The following is a 21,118-nucleotide window of genomic DNA, read 5'->3' as shown; positions in this document are numbered from 1 at the left end:
GCGTCAAAGGCTTAGTATACAAATTGGCCCAGTTTCCTGATATCAGTGTGAACCTCCCAACTAGAAGCTACATTTGTCAAATTTTGTCTTTCAGAATTCTTAAAATCATTAGTGTCCAAGTAGACAGTGCCAACATTCCACATAATTCTCTTTTTTTTTAAAAAAACAACTTCTAGTTGTAAATATAACCCCAGTGAAAATATTAATTGACACTGTAACAATGTACAGCTGAAAGCCAAAAACTAGTGTTTGCTGAAAACTAAGGAAAACAGCAACAAAAAAAACAGATGAGAGATATTGGCATTTGCAGACTACTCATTCAAGCCTCTCACCCGTCCGTATTTTTCTGTGGAACAAAAGCCTGTTGACCTATTGTAGCTATTCCTCCTGTTTTCATAACAGTGGGGTGTGCTTTTCTTTTGTTAAACAAGTTTCAAATTAACAGAAACCAAAATGATCCTGATTTTAATTGAACTAGCATTATCAACCCTTTGCACCAATTCTTACACTTTTTTATTTCTTTCTCTCTGGACCCGGTTCCATAGGTGGGCTCAGGCTCAGGAGTGCAATTTTCAGCCTGGAGGAGCCTTGCTGCACGCGCTGTGTGAATCCACTGTGACGTTTGAAAAGTGAGTCTCAGAGGTAGTCACACAGGTACGTTTGCTGGTCGTGACTGGGATAATGGTCTTTCTGACAGAAGACAGGCATGCAGGCTTGCTTGGCGGCCGTAATCACCCAGCACCGTGGCACAAAGTTCCAAGGGCATTAACTTCCCTTGCCGTTACCCAAGCAGGTTCTCAAGGGCGTTGAGCAGCCCCTGCCAAGTTCAATTTTAAATTTCACTTCGGTTTAAATGCAACACGGGCTGGTCTATACCGCACCGCGCTGGTGCAAGGAGTGGCTGTGAATCCTAGCACGAAGCTCCCATCTAAACGCCAATGCCTACAGCGAATGTTTTATAGGCAGAGCCCAAGGGGCAGTTTCTCTCATGACAGTGTTTTCACATTAAAATATAGTTCATGTTGGACAAGGCTTTTTGCTTTTGTTGTACAGTGCCCAATATTTTTTTCTCTTTCATTTTTAATGTTGATCCTGCACTTTGTAAAAAGGAAATCAGTTCAAAACCTTAGTTTCTCCATCAGCAAGTCACAGACTTATGATCTCTCTTCCAGCCTACTATCACAGCAATAAAACCCCTCGAATCACATCGATTTTAGGCTGTCTCTTGTCACAGTCAAATGCATGGCACCTCCTTGGAGCAGGTCCTTAAATTAAAATATTGTAAATTTTTTTGCTGTTCAAACACCGCTGCAGAAACATGAGTGGCCAAAGAGAGAGGAGGTTTTTTTCCTCCTGCTGGAATTTTTCACTATAACCATCCTCAGGGGAGTTCTCATCTTCAAAAGAAACATTCTTTCTATACAAGCTGCAAAAAGAATTATTTAATGACATCATAAATTAATACAGAGAGGCACAAATTTTCCAAAATGTGGAGAGAGAAAGAAAAAAAAATAGTGTTTGCCAAAAACACCCCAGCTCTTCCAGACTTAGGCCTCTCTTGAGCCTGTGAGCTGCCAATGATACCAAATTGAATGGTGGGGCTTTTGGCATGACTTAAATTTAGCTTGTTTAAATTTTGGCAAATATTCATATTACTCACATACTCAGCAAGCCGATACAAATATTTGTTCTATTTAGAGTGAAGTCCAAACTCAGTGCTGGCATAAGTGCTGTTGGACCCGGTGGAACTAAGCTTGCTTGCGCCAATATTAAATTTGGACATCTACCTTAAAGAAAAACAGAATCAAAAAATCCCCTAGCCTTTCAGTGCAGATTAGAATACATCAATGGAAAAGAGATCTCATGTGTATCCAAAGTTTCCCTCGTTTGCTAATTTTTGCCTTAATCTGATTTGAAGTGGACCTAGTTTTTCTGCACTTGGATTGCCATTCCCTGCTACGATGCAACAAGCCATCTACCCGGAGCTAGAGCAGAAAAAACCTCCACACACGTGAAGTTCTCCGCATTCTTGCGAAGTAAAAGCTGTTTAAACTGTAGTAAATCAAACCCGGACACAGTAAGCATACTTGATCTATTTTAATGCTGTGCAGGTTGTTGGGATTTTTTTTTTAATGATGTCTGCAGTTTAGTGTTTCTGATTTGCAAAACAAACAGACCAAATCCTCAAGTGCTCTCTGTTTCTGAGTGCCCGGGGCCGGGCAGTGTGCTGCCAGGCAGACGGTGCTGGGTGCCTGACGGGGAGTCGCACGCTCAGCAACCGCCAAACCTCCCCAGATGTGAAATGCAGAAATGAAGTGGAACCCGGGTGCCTCATCTGGCCAGGCCAGCGCTGCCCGCCTTGCCCATGAGCTGGCTCTTGGGATTGGATACATAAACAGGTTAGAAATTTTGCAATGGGGAAAAAAAAAAAAAAAAAATACCCCCCACACCACCATATTTCCATTCCATAATTAATACAACCAGAGAATGTGCTCTGGGGATATGCTAGCTATGGCTCTGTGCTCAGGTCAAATATGATTTGTAAGATGAGTGCTATTTAATGCTGTCCAAATGCTTTTATCAATGTCACGTAGAAGGGGGATGCCACTAACTTAACTTTAGCCATTTAGAAATGGGAAATCTAGTTTAAGCGGCTGAGCTAGATTCCTCTCTGAGTGGAAAAAGATCATCACGAGAGAATGATTCATCCCATTTTAATCTATGTGTCTGATCTCTCTCCACTGACTATAAAAGGAGTCCAGATGACCAGATTAGCATATATCCAAATTTTGCACATTTCGGTGCTAACTCAGCCTTTTACAATCAGGCCCTGTACTCGCAAATATCATGGACTATTTTTATAACTAAAAGCTTTTTATTTGCCACAGAGTTTCACAGGGCACTCTGCTCAGCTCCAGTGGTTGGCTTGGGACTGAGCCTCGGCTGTGCCCTTTACAAAGGCTGACAGCAGTGCCTGCTGTGTGCCCACAAGTTAAAACTTGGATTAATTACATGTTCAAGCCTCGTCTACATCCCCTGCATTAACTGAAAGCTGCTGGAACAATTCTTTTAGGAGTTACTTTTTAAACTGCCTTAAATCAATAGATATCACACTGATGAGCAGAAGGCATGTGAAAAATGGCTAAAAATAGAAGCAATGATTATTCATTAAAAGTGACATTGTTATTCTGCTAATCATATTTGTAAAACAGGCAAAAGATCCAGCCTAGCTTGTCATTTGGACTCTGGGCTGCTGACCCCATTAATTTTTAGGTTATAGTGGCAGCATTTGTCTCGTTTAGTGTTGATTCAGTGTCACAATGAGAAATGAACTGAGCATTTCAAATAACGCTTAGTGACACCTTCAGACCTCTTCCACCCCCCTCCAGCTTTTATTTCTTCACTATTGTCATTGTAACTGATCTGCACATAAGTACAGGAACATCACTTGGGGGCTCTTGTTATCAGGCCAGTGGCTGCTTTTAAGTTAGCCTAGCAGTGCTCGGTGTATTCAAACCAATTCATGTGTCCATCAAAAAAAAAAAAAAAAACAAAAAACAATATATCACAAAAAAAACAAAATTCCCTTTAGTTGTGCAGTGGGAAGTTAAAGTTTGACAGTGTAGCTATGAGATGGTAAAAAAAGTGCACCTTGGGAAACTGTGAAATTGGTAAACTCAGACCGTAGGAGACAGAAGACAGACAAGGCATCCAGTAATTCACCACAGAACATTTTTATACTAATTATTGAAATGCACCCAGAGACAGCTTATAGTAGTAAAATGACTTTATGTTCTGATATGTAAAATAAAATGTCCATGCTATGTAACAAACATTTAAAAATTCCATACCACCTGTATCTAATGTGGTTTCTAATAAAGATTTATCTGTAGTATATATGTTTTTTATCTAACCAATTCTTAGTTTTTACATCAAAGGTGTGTAATAAAAAAAAAATCTTAAATAGATGTCTTTCCAAAAAAACCTTGCAACATTCATTTTTATTAAGTATTTCATTCGTAAAAAGCAAAGCTGAATTGGACACGTGGCCTGCATTTGTGATATATATATATTTTTATATATATATATATATATATATATAATATATATGTATATAAATAGCTATTCAGCATGCAAAAATTGTAGTGATTTCCAAAATCTGATTACAAAATCCACACGGCTCACACACACAGTCTGCTGAACGGGTGTATGAGATTGTCCTGGTTGAAACGTGACCTCCACGTTAGTGGCCTCGGGGTTGTCTCACCGCAAGCAGCCGCCCTCATCCATCAGCCTCTCTTCACTGGGATGGATTCATCAAAACGCGGAAGTACCCCCCCCCCGACTGCCGAATTTCTGTTTCAGCTTTTTGCCTTTGCCCATTGGGAAGCAGGGGCGGGGGGAAAAACCCCGCTGTGCATGGCTAGAGCTTAAATACCGCGCTCTTTAGTGGGACCAAACGCCCAGCATCACCTCAGTGTTGCCATCCCCGGGGACAGCATCGCCTGGGAGCTTGGCGCGATGGACACGCTGCGGATCGGAGGAGGACGCACCCCAGCTCAGGAGCTTTTCGGGTGAAGGCCACGGGAGTTTCGTCCCAGAAAGAGCGCAGCTTGCCTTCCCACGCGAGGCCATTCCACGCCGTGGCTGTCGCTGGGGCACCCCTCCTCACCTCGTAGGGACACCAGCAGGCAAAGCCGGCGCTGAAGGAGTCAGTTCAAGATACTTCCACAGTAAACAATAGTAGCAACGTATACACTGGTTACAGATTTTTACCTGCTCTACAAATATTTGTACACTGTAAAGCCTGACAGGTAATGGGAACTCTTCCCACCCCACCCCCCAATTAAGAAAATATTCCTCTATGCCTCCTTTATGCTGAAAACAATTCTTTCTGAGTTAGCTGCGAAAGAAAAAAACATAGCACAAAAGGCGCGTTTCAGCTGAATGCGAAAGAAATCAAGGACCAGCAAATACAGAAATCGTTTCTGGAAAGTATTAGCGACTTTAAGCTTAAAACTTCATAAATATATTGCAATAAGCAAGTGTGATTCAATCAGCGGATGGGAGTCTGAAGACACTGGGTCTGTTCCTAACGCTGCAATTAATTTGCTCTTTGGCCTCAGGCATAACGCTTCACTTCTTAGTTTCCCACAGCCACGAATGATGGTGTTGTGGGGGGAAGAAGAGACATTTGTGCATCGGTGCCTTCTCCTCTCCGCGCCATGGCACGAACCCTGCGCTGCGCCGGGGAGGTACCGGAGCGGCACCGCAGCTCCCTGACCCCACCGCCGAGCCTCCCCGCCGGCCCCCGCGCTCCTATGGCTCCGTCACTTCCAGAGGAAGAAGTTATATTTCTACAGACAAAAAGAAGCTAAAGAAGTGCTGCTACAGCAGTCCGGGAACTACGCAACCAAACAGATCGCTTTTTCCTTTGAGTTTTGGGATGCTGTGACTTCACGAAACAAGTACCATAAAAGTGAAGCTCATATTTTTCCCAAATAGCCAAAATTTGCTCACGGATGTTTAATATTACAGGCAAAAGAAAATGACTAGCTACTTCACTTGTTAGTCATGAAGATGGTTTCTACTGGATGAGTAATGAAGACGCGAGAATTAATTTATTTGGGAGTCAGTAAGAGACTGATGAATCCAGCCCACCAAGACAGGAGATGTAATTCTCTGTGTGTCTGAAGATACAAGCTCCTCACCCACACAAATCCCTCTGGAAACGCACATTTGTCTCACCGAAGTGCAAGTTACCCACAGGTATCAACACTGATTGAACACTGTCCTGGAGCAGTAACGTTGGCTGTGGCATCGCTTGGCCGTCAGAGTCATCCGTCAGTCCAGTTCTCCACAGTCCCCATCCCTGAATGATACTGCAGCGATGACTCCCTCGACAAGGAAAAGCTTTGTGAGTACAGGAATTCGTTCGCCGCGTTTAGGTGCGGAGAGGGGGGTTTTCTCTCGCACACAGACGGGTGCACCCTTTCCCTCGGGAAAGATGAAGAAGGAACGCGCTCCCGAACCTGAGACTGGGACAGCTGGTTGTAGACACTGAAGTGGCTGTTACCTGGTGGCTGCGAGCCTTGACCCGTGATGGACGGGAGCCGCGGCATCATGGTGGTGGCAGTGAAATGAGCAGGGAAAGGCTGGTAAGGGACAGTTTCCATTGTCTGAACACTGTAGCTGGTGTAAGGTGCGACAGAAGTCCACATATTGCAGCTCAAGGGGGGAGGCGGGGGCGGCAAGTCGTCAACCGTTGAGACACCGGCAATTTCAGCCCCAGAACTAGAGTACATGCACGCTTCCCTCGGAGTCACCTCGCTGCAATAGGAAGGGCTCAGCATCTGCTGATCGTACGGAGGTGGGGAACGGAAATAGTGATCGTCTCCTACAGAAGAGGAGGCTTCCAGGTAGGAGCGTTTGCAGGGCAGGTCCAGGTGCCGAGCACTTTCTGCAAACAGAAAAAAAAAAAAAAAAATGCATGTTCAGGAGCAGGTCCCAGAGAGACGGCGTTTAACAGCAATCTGCTAAGAGCCTGGGGTGGTTTTATGGAGTCCCCTTAGAAGCCGAGCAGGCAGTCTGTGATTATTTTGCTAAACAACTGGTGGGTTTCTTTCAGATTAATCCAGTTAAACCATTTTAGCTTGGAAAGACAATGTACAACATCAAAAAGACCTTGTGTTGCAAATGTCAGGCTAATCCCCTCAGCCTCAAAGCATTCTGGTGACATTTATCAGGTTAAGTGAGTGACTTGGGCTACTATTCTCACATCAGAGATTACTTCACATTCATCCAGATAACAGAGGTCCCTGACACTCTTTCAGTGTAACTCCTGACAAATTCAAGAAGTCTCTTAAAAGGTCTTATCGCAGCCTGCCTTCCTGTTGTTACAAAAATGACTATACATTTCCCAGATATTCATGTCAAAAGCTGCAGAAATATTTCCAGATAAAGGAGCCCTTTCCCAGTCATCAGTCCTTCCCCTCAGCTTTACACTGGGAAGCTGTAGCCCCTCTCCTACAGATTAAAATGGCCGTGGCCGTGTTTACCAGCAGCTTTATGTTAGTTGTTAGGAATATTCTCTGGATGAATTAGTGAATTCATCTGCAGATTAAACATCTGCTAAAATTACACATTTGCCTTGCAGTCCTCATTACTGGTGCTGTTAGATTTTTCATTTGCCCATGATCAGAGGATTCTCACAGCTTAAATAAATTAGTGGCCAATGAGACATGCAAAGAGAAGGATTTTTTCTTCTGTGCAAAATTTTTCCGCTTAGCTTAAAGCATGCCATGATCTCATCCAATGAAGGACTAAAAAGAAGAGAATGTAGTTACAGCTCACTTAAACTTGAGAATGAGTGGATAAGAAGGAAGGGATGCTTACACCCAGCTACCACAGTCCCACTAATCTGCAGACATTAAGAGAATTGCTAATGGCTTCATCCTGGAAAAGTGCTGAATGTGTATAACTTCATTAATGTCAGAACATCTCAGGATAGATAAGGCCTCCTCCAAACTACTATTAGTTCAGCTGATTCTAACAACGGACTATTTTCCAACGTAGCTTTGTGCCATTTGAATTATTCATTCTGATTATTTTTTTTCAGCTCTGACTCAAGAGCGAATTTTCCTTTTATGGGACAAACCCACTAATAACCACCCAGAAACCCAGCTCTTGGGCCCTGACCCTCCAAAACACTTTGATCACATCAGTATCTTTGAAGATCAAGGCCTAAGAGACCGATCCAAAATGAACTGGAATTAGCAGTAAGCTTCTAGTGCTCATGCTCTTAGGTTTATTTTCTGTAATATTTTTTCTAGCTGTAAACTTGAGTTACCTCTTCTTTTTAGGCAATGATAGAAGAGCCCTGAATCTCTCTGTGCTGTGAAGGTGTTGAGTGGCAGATCTTGAGTATCTGAAGCCGCAAATTGCATGTGAGCACCGTTCTCATACTGATAATGTTGAAGGGTCTGGTGATTCCCATGAAGTGGATTAACATCTGGCTTTGTTGAAAGCTGGCCATGACTGGACACCAACCTCTGCCTCATGATGCTTTTGGAAATTACTGGATATTCTTTGCTAAAAGAGGTGAGAAAAATGATTACCAGTTAGACAGCAATCAGCGTTAACAGGAGAGTGAAATATTAGTTTGGCTTCCCTGGAGCATCTCCGTCCAATGACTTCAACACCCTTTGCCAAATACAGTGAACTCATACTCCTCACACACTGCTGGGTGTGGGCAAGTATGATGACAACACACAGAGTGTGTCACCAAAGTACAGGAAGAGCTTTTCAGGGGTATAAATGGCATTAAAAGCCCTAAGGTCTTCAAGCACAAGAAAATGTGATGCCCCCAAATGCTTAGGCACCATTTAAGTTCTTCTCCAAAGAGGTGCAGCAAATCAGCAGCAGAATGAGGATGAAAGCCCAGCTGTAAGGCTTATTTCTGCACAGGGCACGGGCCCGGCTGCATGTCGGAGGCGCTGCCTGGGCTCAGTGCACCCCTGCACACACGCCTGCACATGCCTGCACATGCCTGCACACGCCTGCACACGCGTGCACACTGCAGCAGCATCCCGGCCCCGCCGAGCGCGTCCTCGCCGCCGTCCCTCCCCGCGCCGCCCGGCCGTACCTTTGCAGTCGTGCCACGCGCAGGTCGCTGTCGTCGCTCCCCCTGAATCCCTTGGCAAAGGGGTTGTTCTCAATTTTCAGCTGGGTTATCTTTAAAAGAATGAAACCAAGCATAAAGCGTTTGCAAACGCAGGTCGGAGGCTGCAAGTCTCCAGGTGCCCTGTCCCACGCGACACCCCGCAAAATGCAGAGTCCACGAGAGTTTCTGCCGTGAAAGACACAGGGGCAGAGATGGCGTTTCTGCATTCAGCACTGAGAGAGACACTGAGCTGTGCTAGATCTTGCAAAAGCAGCTTTTAAAGCGGACAAAATTGCTGACTGTGAATGAGAACAGGAATGCAAATTTCCTGAAGTCTGGGTCCTGGGTTCTTATTCTGAGCTCTTGTTATCGAGAATATGTTTGTCTGATTTAAAAGAAGATTTCCCATGACTCCATATTAGAGGCCCCTATTCCTTATGGTGTGGCTCTCCCTCATTTCCATAACAATTTTATATATCTTTACATTTTTCATTCAGTGTTTTTTCCTCTGTGAAAAGACTCATAGCTCAAATAGTGAATTGCCTTTGGGCAAGGGCAGGTTGCTGCCTTTTTCAAGAGCTGCCTTTCCCACCAGGAGCTGCAGTGTATTAAAAGGATCAAAATGCCTTAGAATTGACTTAGACTAGGCTTAATTTTGATGGAGCTCAGTTTTTGTAAGGGAGCTGTTAAAGCTCTGCCATTTCATGAAAATTCTGCTAAAAAAAAAATATGTGTGAAATTTCCTTTAAAAATATTCAGTAGTTCATCTGCCTTACAGCCTCAGTAAATATAGTTTTCCCTTGCTAATCCTGCCACCTGATTCCTTCCCTTTATAAGGCAGGTACAAACCAAAGCCATACAACAGTCAGGAGCACCAGGAAGATGTACTTGGCTGTCCAGTGAAAGATTAAAATAAATCACCTCTTTAAAAAAGGATTTTGTAAATGCAGACAGGTAGTGAACAAGATCATCTGAGCAGGTCTCAGGCGCTGCAAGATGCCAGAACAGCACCAGAACATTTGTAGGGACGTGGGAGCTCCTAAAAATATCCCTTGTCCACCCGCCAAAGAGATGTACATGTGTCTGGGCACAATCACACACCCAAGGCTCGTTGATGTAAGGTCACAGATGGGTCTAACACGTATCGCGGAGAGAACCGGTCAGAAACGGGTCTTAGCGTTGTCCTTCCGTACTAAGTGGGTCGTGCCAGTGGGTAGGACCATCTCCTTGAGCACCCAATGATCATGGAAAAGGCCTTTTCCAGGCAGGACACCAGTGGGGAGGTGAGGACACGAGTCTCCCTGCAGACCCACTGCCCTCGGGTCCTCTGCCCGAGGCGGTGCAGCCTTCCTCCCCGCCGCTAGCCAGCCACGGGCTTGCACTGGCCCGCGTCCGATTTTAGTGGTGAGGATAACAAGTGAGTTCTGTGTTGGGATGATTTTGCAAGAGTGTGGCTCTGCGCTAGCAACTACACTATTAGCAACGTTGAAAAATATCCCTTACCAAAAAACTCCTGAGAGAACAGCTGGCCAGTATCTGTGATGGAGAAGGAAGGCGGTGACATGTGAATTTAACCAGCCCTGAGGGCTCGAGCTTTTCTGCCCACAGTGGCTCCAGGGGAGCTCCCAGTCAGCTGAGGGACCACGAGAAGCATAGGTCCCCTCCTAGCCCACAGCCCGACATCACGTTTGTACATCTTCATTTAATTTTGTCAATTAGTGACCATGGTCTTCCTCTGACAGGAGCAGAATCAGGGCTTCAGTCCCTTCTTGTCACCTTCCCCTGGCTTCATCCAACCCAGGAGGAAGTTTGGGGTAAACACCTACATCCTCCTCACCGAGCTGTACTTAGAGGTAGCTGTACCGGGGTGGCTCCTCGCAGGATCTGCACAAAAGAATTGGGGCTCATCTGGGGCGTTTTCCCTAAATCTGTCAGGTCCACTCTGTGCTGCCACCCAGCTACCAGCCTCCCCCCAGCAGTGGTTGTACGGCAATGACAGTGGAAGTGCTAAGTTTATGAAGCACTTTGGGAAGTTTAGGGATGAAAGGCACTATTGACACACGAGACATTTTAAGTAGGTATTAAATAAGCTCTTTCGAGCCTTTTTGGTTAACCATGTTTGGGCAACTGGTCATTTTACACCAATAGCTACAACTTTTCAAACAGGATTCACTTCAGTGTCCAAATAGGGACTTCTTTTTTTCTTTCCCCCCTGTCTTAGCATAACACACACATCCATGTTTCTGCTCTCTTTTAACTGGCTCACTAATTGCAAAATCTTGCAAGGACTCTATGCTTCAAGCATCAAAGGGTATACAGGCATCCTGCTTGGGAGGAAAAGGTCTGGTCAGATTATTGGGGAGAAGGAATTTCACATATGTTCCTGTTCCTGTAGTATTTTCCTATGAATGTGTAGAAAAGGAGTTGATACAGTAACACATGGCAGATTTCACATTCAGGGTGACAGGACGGCTCCGGCAGTGCTACTTCACTCCACATCTTTATTTATGAATCCTGATCTACTTTAAAAACCCCAGTTAATCCTCATACAACGCTGCAGTCAGACTTCACCACTAGGAAAACTGCAGAGGAGCAGAGCTTGCGCAAAGGCAGGCAAACCAGTAGCAGGACTGAAAACGGAGCCTTGCCGTCCCCTGCCTGGCATCCTCTCCTCTCCCTGCCTGTCACAGTGCACCTGCTGTCACGGGGAGGTGACAATTAGCTGTCACGTTGCTGTCCATCCTGCTAGTAACCCAGGTTGGTAAAATCCCTCAGACAGAACGCTACTCACTCTCACCACCACCAACACACTCAAAAAAGAAGAGGAGGCAAACCCTGCAATACGGGGTTATCTGTGACACACACCCAAAGTGCAGAACCAAGCCCTTTGTACTTTATATTTCCTCTCAAACAAACCCAAACCCCCAAACCCCCTCCTGCCTTCATGTGCTAACCACAGAGCAGGCTCTTAGCTGTGTTTTTATGGTTACATTCCTCGTATGTCTCACTAAATACACACACTATAATTACTTTTCACTGTAGATTTATGAGCAAGCTTTACTAGTCATTATTAGATTTGCTTGCTGGTTTGAATGACATCTTAGCGTTTATGAGCACGCCGATTCATTAGTGTCTGGACTCACAGGGTTTGCCAAGATATTGTTACCCAACAATGTTCGGGCTGCTCCTTAGCTGCATCCTCTGGCTCGTCACTCTTGCTTAATGCTTGCAGGGATGGAAACTTCTCTTTTAAAGCAGGCATTTTCTGCTGCACAATAGCAGCATAATAGGCTCTCCCCCTCCCTCCGAGCAAACAGATCCTGCTCATCAAAGCACAGGACCGCAGCAACATCGCTGCGCCGCTGCAATTTGGAAGAATTTGGAAGATCATTTTGCAGCCGGCGGCAGCAGAGGGCTGCGAGTTGCAAAAGCCCCCAAACAGAAATTAAGCACTTTTAGCCAGAAAAGTACCCTACCTTGTGATTCTGGTAGGAGGTCACCGATATAAAGGACGTCTCTGGAAAAACATGGGTGCAGAAGGCTGTGTTCTTCGACCCGAAAGCGTTGTTCTCGTCAGCCTTCACAATATGCAGTCGTGGTTGGTATTTATGCATTGAATTAAGAATGATCTGAAAAACAATTGATGCTAAAGTGAGAAATCCAATTTAAAAAATTTAAAAAAAAAAAAAAAGACAAGACAGACTTTACTAGCAGGACACAAAAGCCCACTAGTGCTGAGATTTAGCTTGGCTTTCACATTAGCTGAGAAAATTGCATTATGTAAATGCATATGAATCGAGACAGAAAAGGTATCTGCTGCTCTGGCAAGCAGAACTGAACTTAAAGCTTTCTTGGTAAACCTTCATTTTTCTTACTGCGATTGGATAGAGTCAGTCTGGGTGGAAAAAAAGTCATAAATTTTTTTTTCTCAGCTCATGCTGAAGCTGTACAATATATATAATTCACCAGCAGACTGGTCCATAAAGATTCCTAATAAATACTTTACTAAGCTGAAAAATACAGTTTAGCGGAGGCAAAAAAAAAATCACACAAACCACAGGAAAAAAAAAAAAAAAAAAAAGCTATTTTTCTTTTATCTTCTGGTAAAAGAAAACTACAAAAGATGAGATTTTTTTTTTTTTTCCCTCCTGTTTGTGGAGTGGCTCCTCATGGGTCCGAGCACCTCTCGCAGACACCCTGCAGCTTCTGCCCTCTTCTTGAGTCTCTGCGAGTGTGAGGCAGGAGTCGGCCAAACACTGTTTTTTCCAGAGGGGGGTAGGGGAGGTGAGGAAGCGCTGAGATCCTGCGGATTTTGCACAGCCCGGGCTCAGGCCAGCACAGGGCTGTGCTGACGGGGCATCAGGGGTCGAGCGGGGCTGCCCATCCCAGCCTGGCCCCGCAGCACTCATCTTCCACAAAGGAATGTGCCCAGATGCTACAGATGAAAATGGTTTTGAGAAATGGAATTTCTTTTAAGAACTGGGAGGGTTTAAAAAAAAGTCTTTATTCCTTTTATTGGGCAAAGAAATACTGCTTTCTTGTTGTTTTCTTGGCATGACCTATTTCAATCTCTTCTCCCCTCTCCCAAATTGGCTAATTGAGTCTGCCCTCCCTGAGCCCAGCTGGTCCTAGAGGCGAGGGGGATCCCCAGCCAGGCTGACACCCCTCCCCTTCCTGGGGTGCCCAAAGCAGCTCCCAAGGACACGTCCATCCCCGATGGAGACACAGGCAAAGGGCCAAGTAGGGAGGACTGAAATGGGTGATGTCTTCATCTGGTGGCAGGTAGATGGGTGGGTGGGTGGGTGGGTGGGTGGGTGGATGGATGGATGGATGGATGGATGGATGGATGGATGGATGGATGGATGGATGGATGGATGGATGGATGGATGGATGGATGGATGGATGGATGGATGGATGGATGGATGGATGGATGGATGGATGGATAGATGGGTGGATGGATGGATGGATGGGTGGGTGGATGGATGGATGGATGGGTGGGTGGATGGATGGACCGACAGATGGATGGACAGATAGATGTACACAATGCAGGAGAGCAGCATCAGTTTACACTAATTGTGGATTTAGCCATTTTTAAATGAGAATTATGAAGAAACAGATGACATTTGCTCCATGATTTGATTTTGTGATCAGGAACCCTTTCTATTTCACACCCGTCCGTGCCGAGGAGAGCTCGCAGCAGCGGCACTGCTCTGTCTACTCCAACTGGGATGGAAGGCAGCGTATGGAGCTCGTGCTCTTTAAACCCCTTCGTCTGGCTGTACGTAACTCTGCCCACAGTAGCTGACTGCATTATATACCACTTAAATGCAATTTTTATTGTTGACATTTTCCAGACAACCCTCCCTGCTCCCCAAGAGAGAGAATGAGGAATTTTTGGCATTTTATCAGCTTTGCATCAAGTCTCTTAACCACTTTGTGGCTGTTGATGTGCAGGGTGTAGATCTGAGAGGGTCGGCTCAGGTTTGGTTTTGAAGCCTTTTCTCTGCTTTCATGTATCAGCCACTCATAAAACAAAGCCAAGATGAATAACGCCAGAGGGCCAAGCCTTTTATAAAAAAGGGCATTTTAATTTTCAATAATTAAGAGTTGAGCCAAGCTGATAAATAATGATTGTCTGGAGCAGAAGCTGGGGTGTGCTAAGCTCTCCTCACTGCCTGTCCCTGCCTGCCGAAGTCTAGCAAGGACGGGTGACTTGTCCCCAGAGTCAGAGCAAGTCAACAACAGGACAAAGAAAATAATCTTAAACTGAGATTTCCAAGGGGAAATTAAATGTCCAAATTTCAATATGCTCTGAATGAACAGTCTGTATTCCCTCTCCAAATCAGTATCCACTGGGCTATAATGACACCCTTAAATTTATTTTTTTATTTAATAACATCTTTAAACCCAAGGCATCCAAACAATTTCTACAACAAACAAGACATTACTTTTTGGAGCCTGAGAGACACAGGCAGGAAAGGATTTCTCAAGGTTACAGTTGTGGCTGCAAACCTGCCTGGAGGTTCATCGTGAACTGCTTGATATCTGCAGGGTGTTTGCAGGGGGAAACCCTAAATGGTTCAATTTAGCAACTTCATTTACAAGGTTGGACATTTCTGTCCCTTACACCAAAGTGAATATTTGCCCATGTGTCTTAGTGTAAGTACCCACTGGGAAGCACCAAATTTCTTTGAGTGCACAACCATGACAGGAGACCCCCTTGAGATGTGCCAGATCAAAGCCAAACAGCCATCACTGGGCACAAAACATGATTAATAGATGTGAAAACCACAGAGTGCTGCGGTTAACTTCATCAAGTCCGTGTCCAGCAAAGCTAAGCCCCATAAAAATACGCCGTTCTCATATGATGAAATACAAAAATCCCTTCAGCTATTTGGCAGAGTGGTCAGCATGTCAGATTGGGGATGAAAATGGGAAGTTGTGGCGCAGTGTCAGAGGGCCTCCCTCTGCTTGCTGCATGGGTGAGTTCTCACATCTCTTTGGGGGGGCAACGACCACTCTCTGCATACTCACAGCCAACATTTCACAGGCTTGTAAACAAGAACTCATGTACAGAGGCTGTGTCTGCACACACATCCTCCTTACTCGCACTTGGTGTAAGCCTTGTGCATTCAGAAACCTTACAAATCTTTCAAAAAAGCTTCCCAACCCTTAGCAGCAAAACACTGCATCTGTGCAAAGTGAAATGCCAACAATTCAGGCTAAATAGTTTTCAAGGCTGCTGTGGAAAACTAGTCACTGGCTAAAAATACACAAAACAAATGTAAATTCCACTCCGATGACGAACATCAGTGGAAAGATTAACTTAAAGAATTGTGTCAAAAATGAGAAGTATTTTAATTGACAGGACAGAGCACGGCTGCTGCTGGTTGGTGCTGAGCAGGCAGAGCTTCAGCAGCAGCACTGAGCAGGACAGATAATGATGTAGGAGTGCTGAGCCGCAAAGAGGATGCTTAAACAGTAACTTTATATTTTCCTGAACTTATATTTTTCATTGCAAGGACATGGAGAGATTAAGTCAGTGTCAGACACCATCACACATATTTTTTAATTGTTTTTGGTATAAAATATAGGTAGTTTGAAATAGATTAGCTACTAAAAAATGAACGATGTTTGCCTTGTCTTGACACTGAATATAGTTACTGGTGTCTTGGTTAGAGGGGAATTTTATTGTGACAAAGAACAAGGATACAAAATTAGTAAAGGAAACTCAAAAACAGTGTTTCTTGAGCAGCACTGAGGTACATTGGTGTAGTAAGTGAAAACCTCTCCCTGCAACTTGGTGATCATCTACATGCCTATGAAAGAAACAGCTCAGCTTACATGAAATGGCGGCACATTTAGGAGTCTAACAAGTACAATTTCTTTTATGTATTAAAAAAATTAGGAAAAAAAAAAAAAAAAAAAGGTAAATCAAACAGATATCCCAACCAGAATCCTCAAATTAGATGGACAACCCCAAATTTAGGAAGTGGATATTGGCGCAACAACCCAACACAGACTCCTGTGGGGATGCCAACTCCTACCACCACCACCCAAGCGCTGTCTCTGCCTGGAAAATACACATTTTCAAGAAACAAAATGGCTTCATAAAAAATCCCCATGTGGGTAACAGCAGCCTTCTTCAAGAGCACCAGTGTGGATGGCACCAAAAGGCTGTAATGAACCACCTGCGCTGCGGCGGGGTCCCGCCTCGGGCTGCGCCGGGTGAGACCCAAACCGCTCCTCTAGGGTCTGGGAAACCCTTCAGAGCTCTCGCCCCCCCGGGGTGGGCACCACCACGCACAGCCTGGAGCACACGGGTGCCTCCCCCTGCCCACGCACCCCCCACCCCGCGCCGCCGCGTAACTCCCTCGGTGCTGGCCGGAGAGGAGCCAGCGCGGATCTCCAGGGTGATGTCACTTCTACCCCCTCAACGTCGCACATGCGGACCAGATTGCGAGAGAGAGATGAACTCCAAAGTCAAATGTGAGCTTACACAAACATTTCTTTTTTAACTTCCCCCCCCCGCCCCTCCATCTCCCTCCTTTGTGCTGATCACACAGTTGGCAGCTGGAACTTAAGCTGTAATGCAGCTCAACTTCTTTATTTTTTTGGCACTCCCCAGTCAGCAACAAATGTCAAAAAAAAATAGTGTCATTCGCTCCTTCCATTTAATTTTACTTAGGAAAACATACTCCTTCAGCATCTAATCTCACACACTGCTGAGTAATGTCGGCCTCAGGGCCTGAAGACATTTGCCAGTTTGCAGGATTGGGCCCAGAGGCCAAAAGCTTAGCAGGGTAATGGTACCACATTGCTTGTCGCAATGCAAGCTTGCCTTAAAATCACCAGTAAAATGTATTTACTTTCATATGAAATTTGGGGAGTTGATTTAAGAGCACTCCCTGTTTCGCCAAGGTATCAGATGTCATATGATGCAGTGGTTGTTATGGCAACTACCCTTTTTATATTGAATAGTAAATGGCTACAAAAAAGCCATATAATTTTATGGTTGCTCCCGGGGGATCACATAACTAATGTAAAATCTCTCATTTTAATATATTTTCTGCTTCTTTCTTCCTTCCTTCTATTCTTTCAAAGTGAAAAAGCCTTTGAGCTGAGGCTGGCCCTTGTCAGGACACTGAGCTGAGGCACAAAGGACCAGAACAAAATCCTGACAATTCAGTCTTCTGCATGGAAAAAAGAGACTGTTAATCAATGAGGCTCTTCCAGAGTCATAACCACTGCTGCGGTTCATCTCGATTAACGTTTTAGAGCATTTGATGGTATAAGCCATCCCGAACCTAACTTTTCTTTACGAGTAAACGGGTCAGAGGTGCCACACATCAGCGCAGGAGCTGCGCTGCCCAGGGTGAGTGGGATGTCTCCAGGGGACAGATGATGGGAGCACGGTGCCACCGCCCCACGACCGCTGCCCTCGCAGCATCCACCTCGGGAGCTCGCAGAGCTGCACCACCCCAAAGCACGCGGTTCGACTCCCAGAATCGTGGAGGTTGGAAAAGACCCTTAAGGTCATCGAGTTCAACCATATATACGCAGAGAAACTCTAACACAGCTAAAACACTAGCTCTAAAATTCCCTAAAGCTCATCCTGTCTTTTTTTTCCATCACCTCCAGGAAAGAATTCCCCTTGCTGTGCCCGGAGCCAGGCCGGCCAGGGCAGGGCTGCGCAGTGGTACCCACCCGGGGTGGAAGGGGCTCAGCCCCGAAACCGGCTGCGCTGCTCCCCACCGGGCTGCTGGAGGAGGAGCCTCCCAAACCCACACGTTTGTCCTGGCAATCCACACAATGGGGAAAAAAAGAAAGGCTGGAAAATCCTGGGAAAAGATTCAACATGAGCTCAGACAAATTGTTCCTTACGAGAGGGCCAAAGCCGGGATTTTTTTTTTTTTTTTTTCGGTCCTTTTTCATCTAATGTCAGCTGAAATTCGTCGTAGTGGTTCCTGGCCTTGTGATGCAGCTTTGGTGTGAAGTCCACCTCCACACTAGCTCAGGAACATTTGTTTCTGAATGGACAAGGAGGACCTGGGTGTGTGATCCTGGGTCAGAGCATCCCCTGCACCTCCCCATGCTGCTGTGGGGCCTCGTGTCACCCGTGGACACAAAAGGTCTTTGGCAAGCTGTGACCTCTTCACTTGCCATTCTGCAGGCCAGCTCCCCACCCAAGACTGGAAGACAATTTCAGGATCTGATTCTAGTTAAACTTTACTAAAATCCACTGCATTTGACTCATATAAACCAGTAAAGTAACAACAAAAAGATTTGACACAAGAGATCTAAATCTTCCTTTCAACTAAGAGCTCCACTAGCCATTTCTTTGCCCAGCTATTTAAATTGCACACTCAGATCTAGTCACCCCTGCAAAACACATGTCAACCCCAGTGGCACAGAGCCCTGCACCTTTTTTTTTGCAGGAACAAAGCTGACAATGTAAAACTTCATAATGGACTTCATCATTTATTTCGGCATCGCTATTTCTTAGATCAGGTGTAAGACATTTCCTAAAATAGATGGGTGAAAAAAAAGAAAATGACCTTTTCATGGATATTCTTTCGGAAGAAGACTTAGTGATGCTCCAAAAAAACTGACTTCAAATTTAGAGCCGGACAAAAGGGTTTTTTCAAGTTTTAAATGGACTGAGAAAAAAGCTAGTTTAGTAATGGGAGAGATATATATGTATTAAATTCTTATCTGTTTCTTATTTTTAAATATAAATATAAGAAGAACATATATATATTTGATATGTATTCCTTATATATATAAATATAAGAAATCATATATACATATATATATGTAAAAGAAATATATATAAATAAAAGAAGTCTTTAGCTGAAAATAAGGATGTGAAACTGCTCTCTTGCTACAGAACCACTACAGCGTTGCTCTAAGCGAGGCCGAGCAGGGTGCAGCCGCCGAGGCCGTGTCGCTCCCCACCCAGCAGGACTTTGCCCGGGAGCTGCCATGGCCCCGTCCCCAGCAGCGCCACCGGGAGGCACAGAAACCTCCTACCAGCACCCGGCGAGGAAGCTGCTTGGCTGCAAGTCATAAAGTAAACAAATAAAAAAAAAAAAAATCTAAATAAAATTTAGGGTTTCATAAGATTACTAGGACATTAACCTAATTAAAGTGCCTGAGTGTGCCTGACAAGCAAAGACAGAAAAATGCTAAAATTGAATTAACTGAAAAATGAGAGGGAAACCCCAAGACTAGAGGAAAAATTAAGTCTTTCAGTGATAACCAAATAAAATCAATTGTGCAAATAATAAATCTGGAGAGAAATAACAAACTCATCAACATTAAAGAGTAAAGCCATTCAACATTAGAGAGTAAAGCCAGTAAATAGCAGATTTGGGTCAAGAAAACCAGGAATATCACTTAAAATGTTATCACAAGTGACAGACCATCTATAATATCCTGTAGCTTTAAACCTCAGTAGGTTACATCTCAGAAACTAAAATAGCCCCACACTTTAAAAGCAGATAAAGTCCATTATGGCAATTAGAAGGCATCGTCAGCAGCCAAGGACCAAGGTAAGTACAGGGTATGTAACATAACCAAGCTCAAAAATACTGTGGTGGTAGTGGGGCTTTAAATTAAATATCTACTTTTATTTGTCACAATCTCCACTTCTAATCTTTATTTATTACTTGTTGTCTTTTTTTTTTTTTTTTTCCCTGTAGGAATATCTTTATATATTCTGTAAAAAAAAAAAAAAAAGAAAATCATTTCCAATTGATCTGGTCCCAACTGAAGCCTGCCAGAAATACTGATGTGATGCTATCGCCCTTTCCAAGCTGGCCTGGCTGCAGAAGCCCATGAGAAAGGCTGATTCCTCTGGCAGAGGTTTAATTTCAGTGGAGTCATTAACAACAACAGCAACAACAAAAGCAGAACCCCTGATGTGATGTGCTTGCTCTTCTGCTGTTTTCCAGTGTCACTCTAAGCCTACGAGCACTGGCCTTACGTGGCTCTGCGTGTTCACAGCCTGCCTAAAATCAGGGGGAGAGGGTGCCTGAGAGTAAGGTCGGATTTTCTTCCAGATACATCGCATCTGGTGAGACAGGCTTCCCTCAGAGCTGCCATCCAGCTCATCATTAACTCCTCTGGATGTTGACAACCCCACTCAGAAGGTACTCGGGAGGAAGATCCCAGCAAAGCCGGGCTCCTGTGCTGCCAGACCGTCTCTGGGAGAGCTCGGGAGCCACCGACCCCCAGCCATCCCCGACGCCGTGCCCAGAGCTGGCACACTTCACAGCTAGTCCTCTCACCGATGCCTGAAAGGTGTCCTCATGTCCTCCCTCTCTATCACGTATAGAGTGTCAAACCAAATTGAAGTCTGCCCTAATTAACTTCTTTGCAGCGGCCCCCGTGTCTAAGCACACTCCTTAAACCTTGCTGCTCACCTTCACCACTCCTCAAGGTGCAGTAAGGACCTTTATGTACATCATTATGCCCCTTTACGTGCATTATTATGTCCCGTTAGCAGGAGGGCCAGCCAGGCTGGGGGGTTGTTCACTCTCGGGCACAGCATGCCGCCTGGTGCTGTGGGGCAGACAGCAATCCCGTGGGAGCAGGGACCCTTCCTGGCACCTTCACCGGCTCTGCCCGCTGCTCAAGCCCAGAGCAGCATTGCAGGGGCTCAGGGAGCCAGGGCTGAGGGCCTGAGTGTGCTGGGGGAGGTTTTATGGCTCCCTGTGCCATCGCCGTGCCCCAGGCACTCATGCTGTACTGCTCAGCACTGCAGGTGGGAAAGAAAATAGATAATTTAATACTGTAAGTTGGGAGATGAAGGAAAGCCCAAACAGCGAAACAAAAAAGCCTGATTAGCTGAAACAAGTTGCACAGGAGAACAGCCCCACCATGGGTCTGAGCCGAAGCCCCTCAGCAAACCCCCCCATGCGCCTCCAGCAGCTTCACCCCCACCCTGAGCAT

General features: G+C 45.1%; 1 protein-coding gene across 1 annotated transcript in view; it reads right to left on the bottom strand.

Moving 5' to 3' along the window:
* Positions 1-4,169: 4,169 nt before the first annotated feature.
* The window catches only part of TBX4 (T-box transcription factor 4), a 38,559-nt gene continuing 21,610 nt past the window's right edge, over positions 4,170-21,118 (bottom strand). Inside the window, exons 6-9 of the mRNA XM_042791553.1 lie at positions 12,139-12,291; positions 8,645-8,733; positions 7,850-8,091; positions 4,170-6,460 (exon numbers count right to left, since the gene is read on the bottom strand). Of these exons, the coding sequence (XP_042647487.1) occupies positions 5,838-6,460; positions 7,850-8,091; positions 8,645-8,733; positions 12,139-12,291 (1,107 nt within the window). The 3' untranslated portion in view covers positions 4,170-5,837. The remainder of the gene's footprint in view (positions 6,461-7,849; positions 8,092-8,644; positions 8,734-12,138; positions 12,292-21,118) is intronic.

Source organism: Tyto alba, unplaced genomic scaffold (genome assembly GCF_018691265.1).
Source record: "Tyto alba isolate M040663 unplaced genomic scaffold, T.alba_DEE_v4.0 Super-Scaffold_19, whole genome shotgun sequence".
Lineage (NCBI taxonomy): Eukaryota > Metazoa > Chordata > Aves > Strigiformes > Tytonidae > Tyto > Tyto alba.
This window is presented reverse-complemented; position numbering and strand designations above follow the sequence as displayed.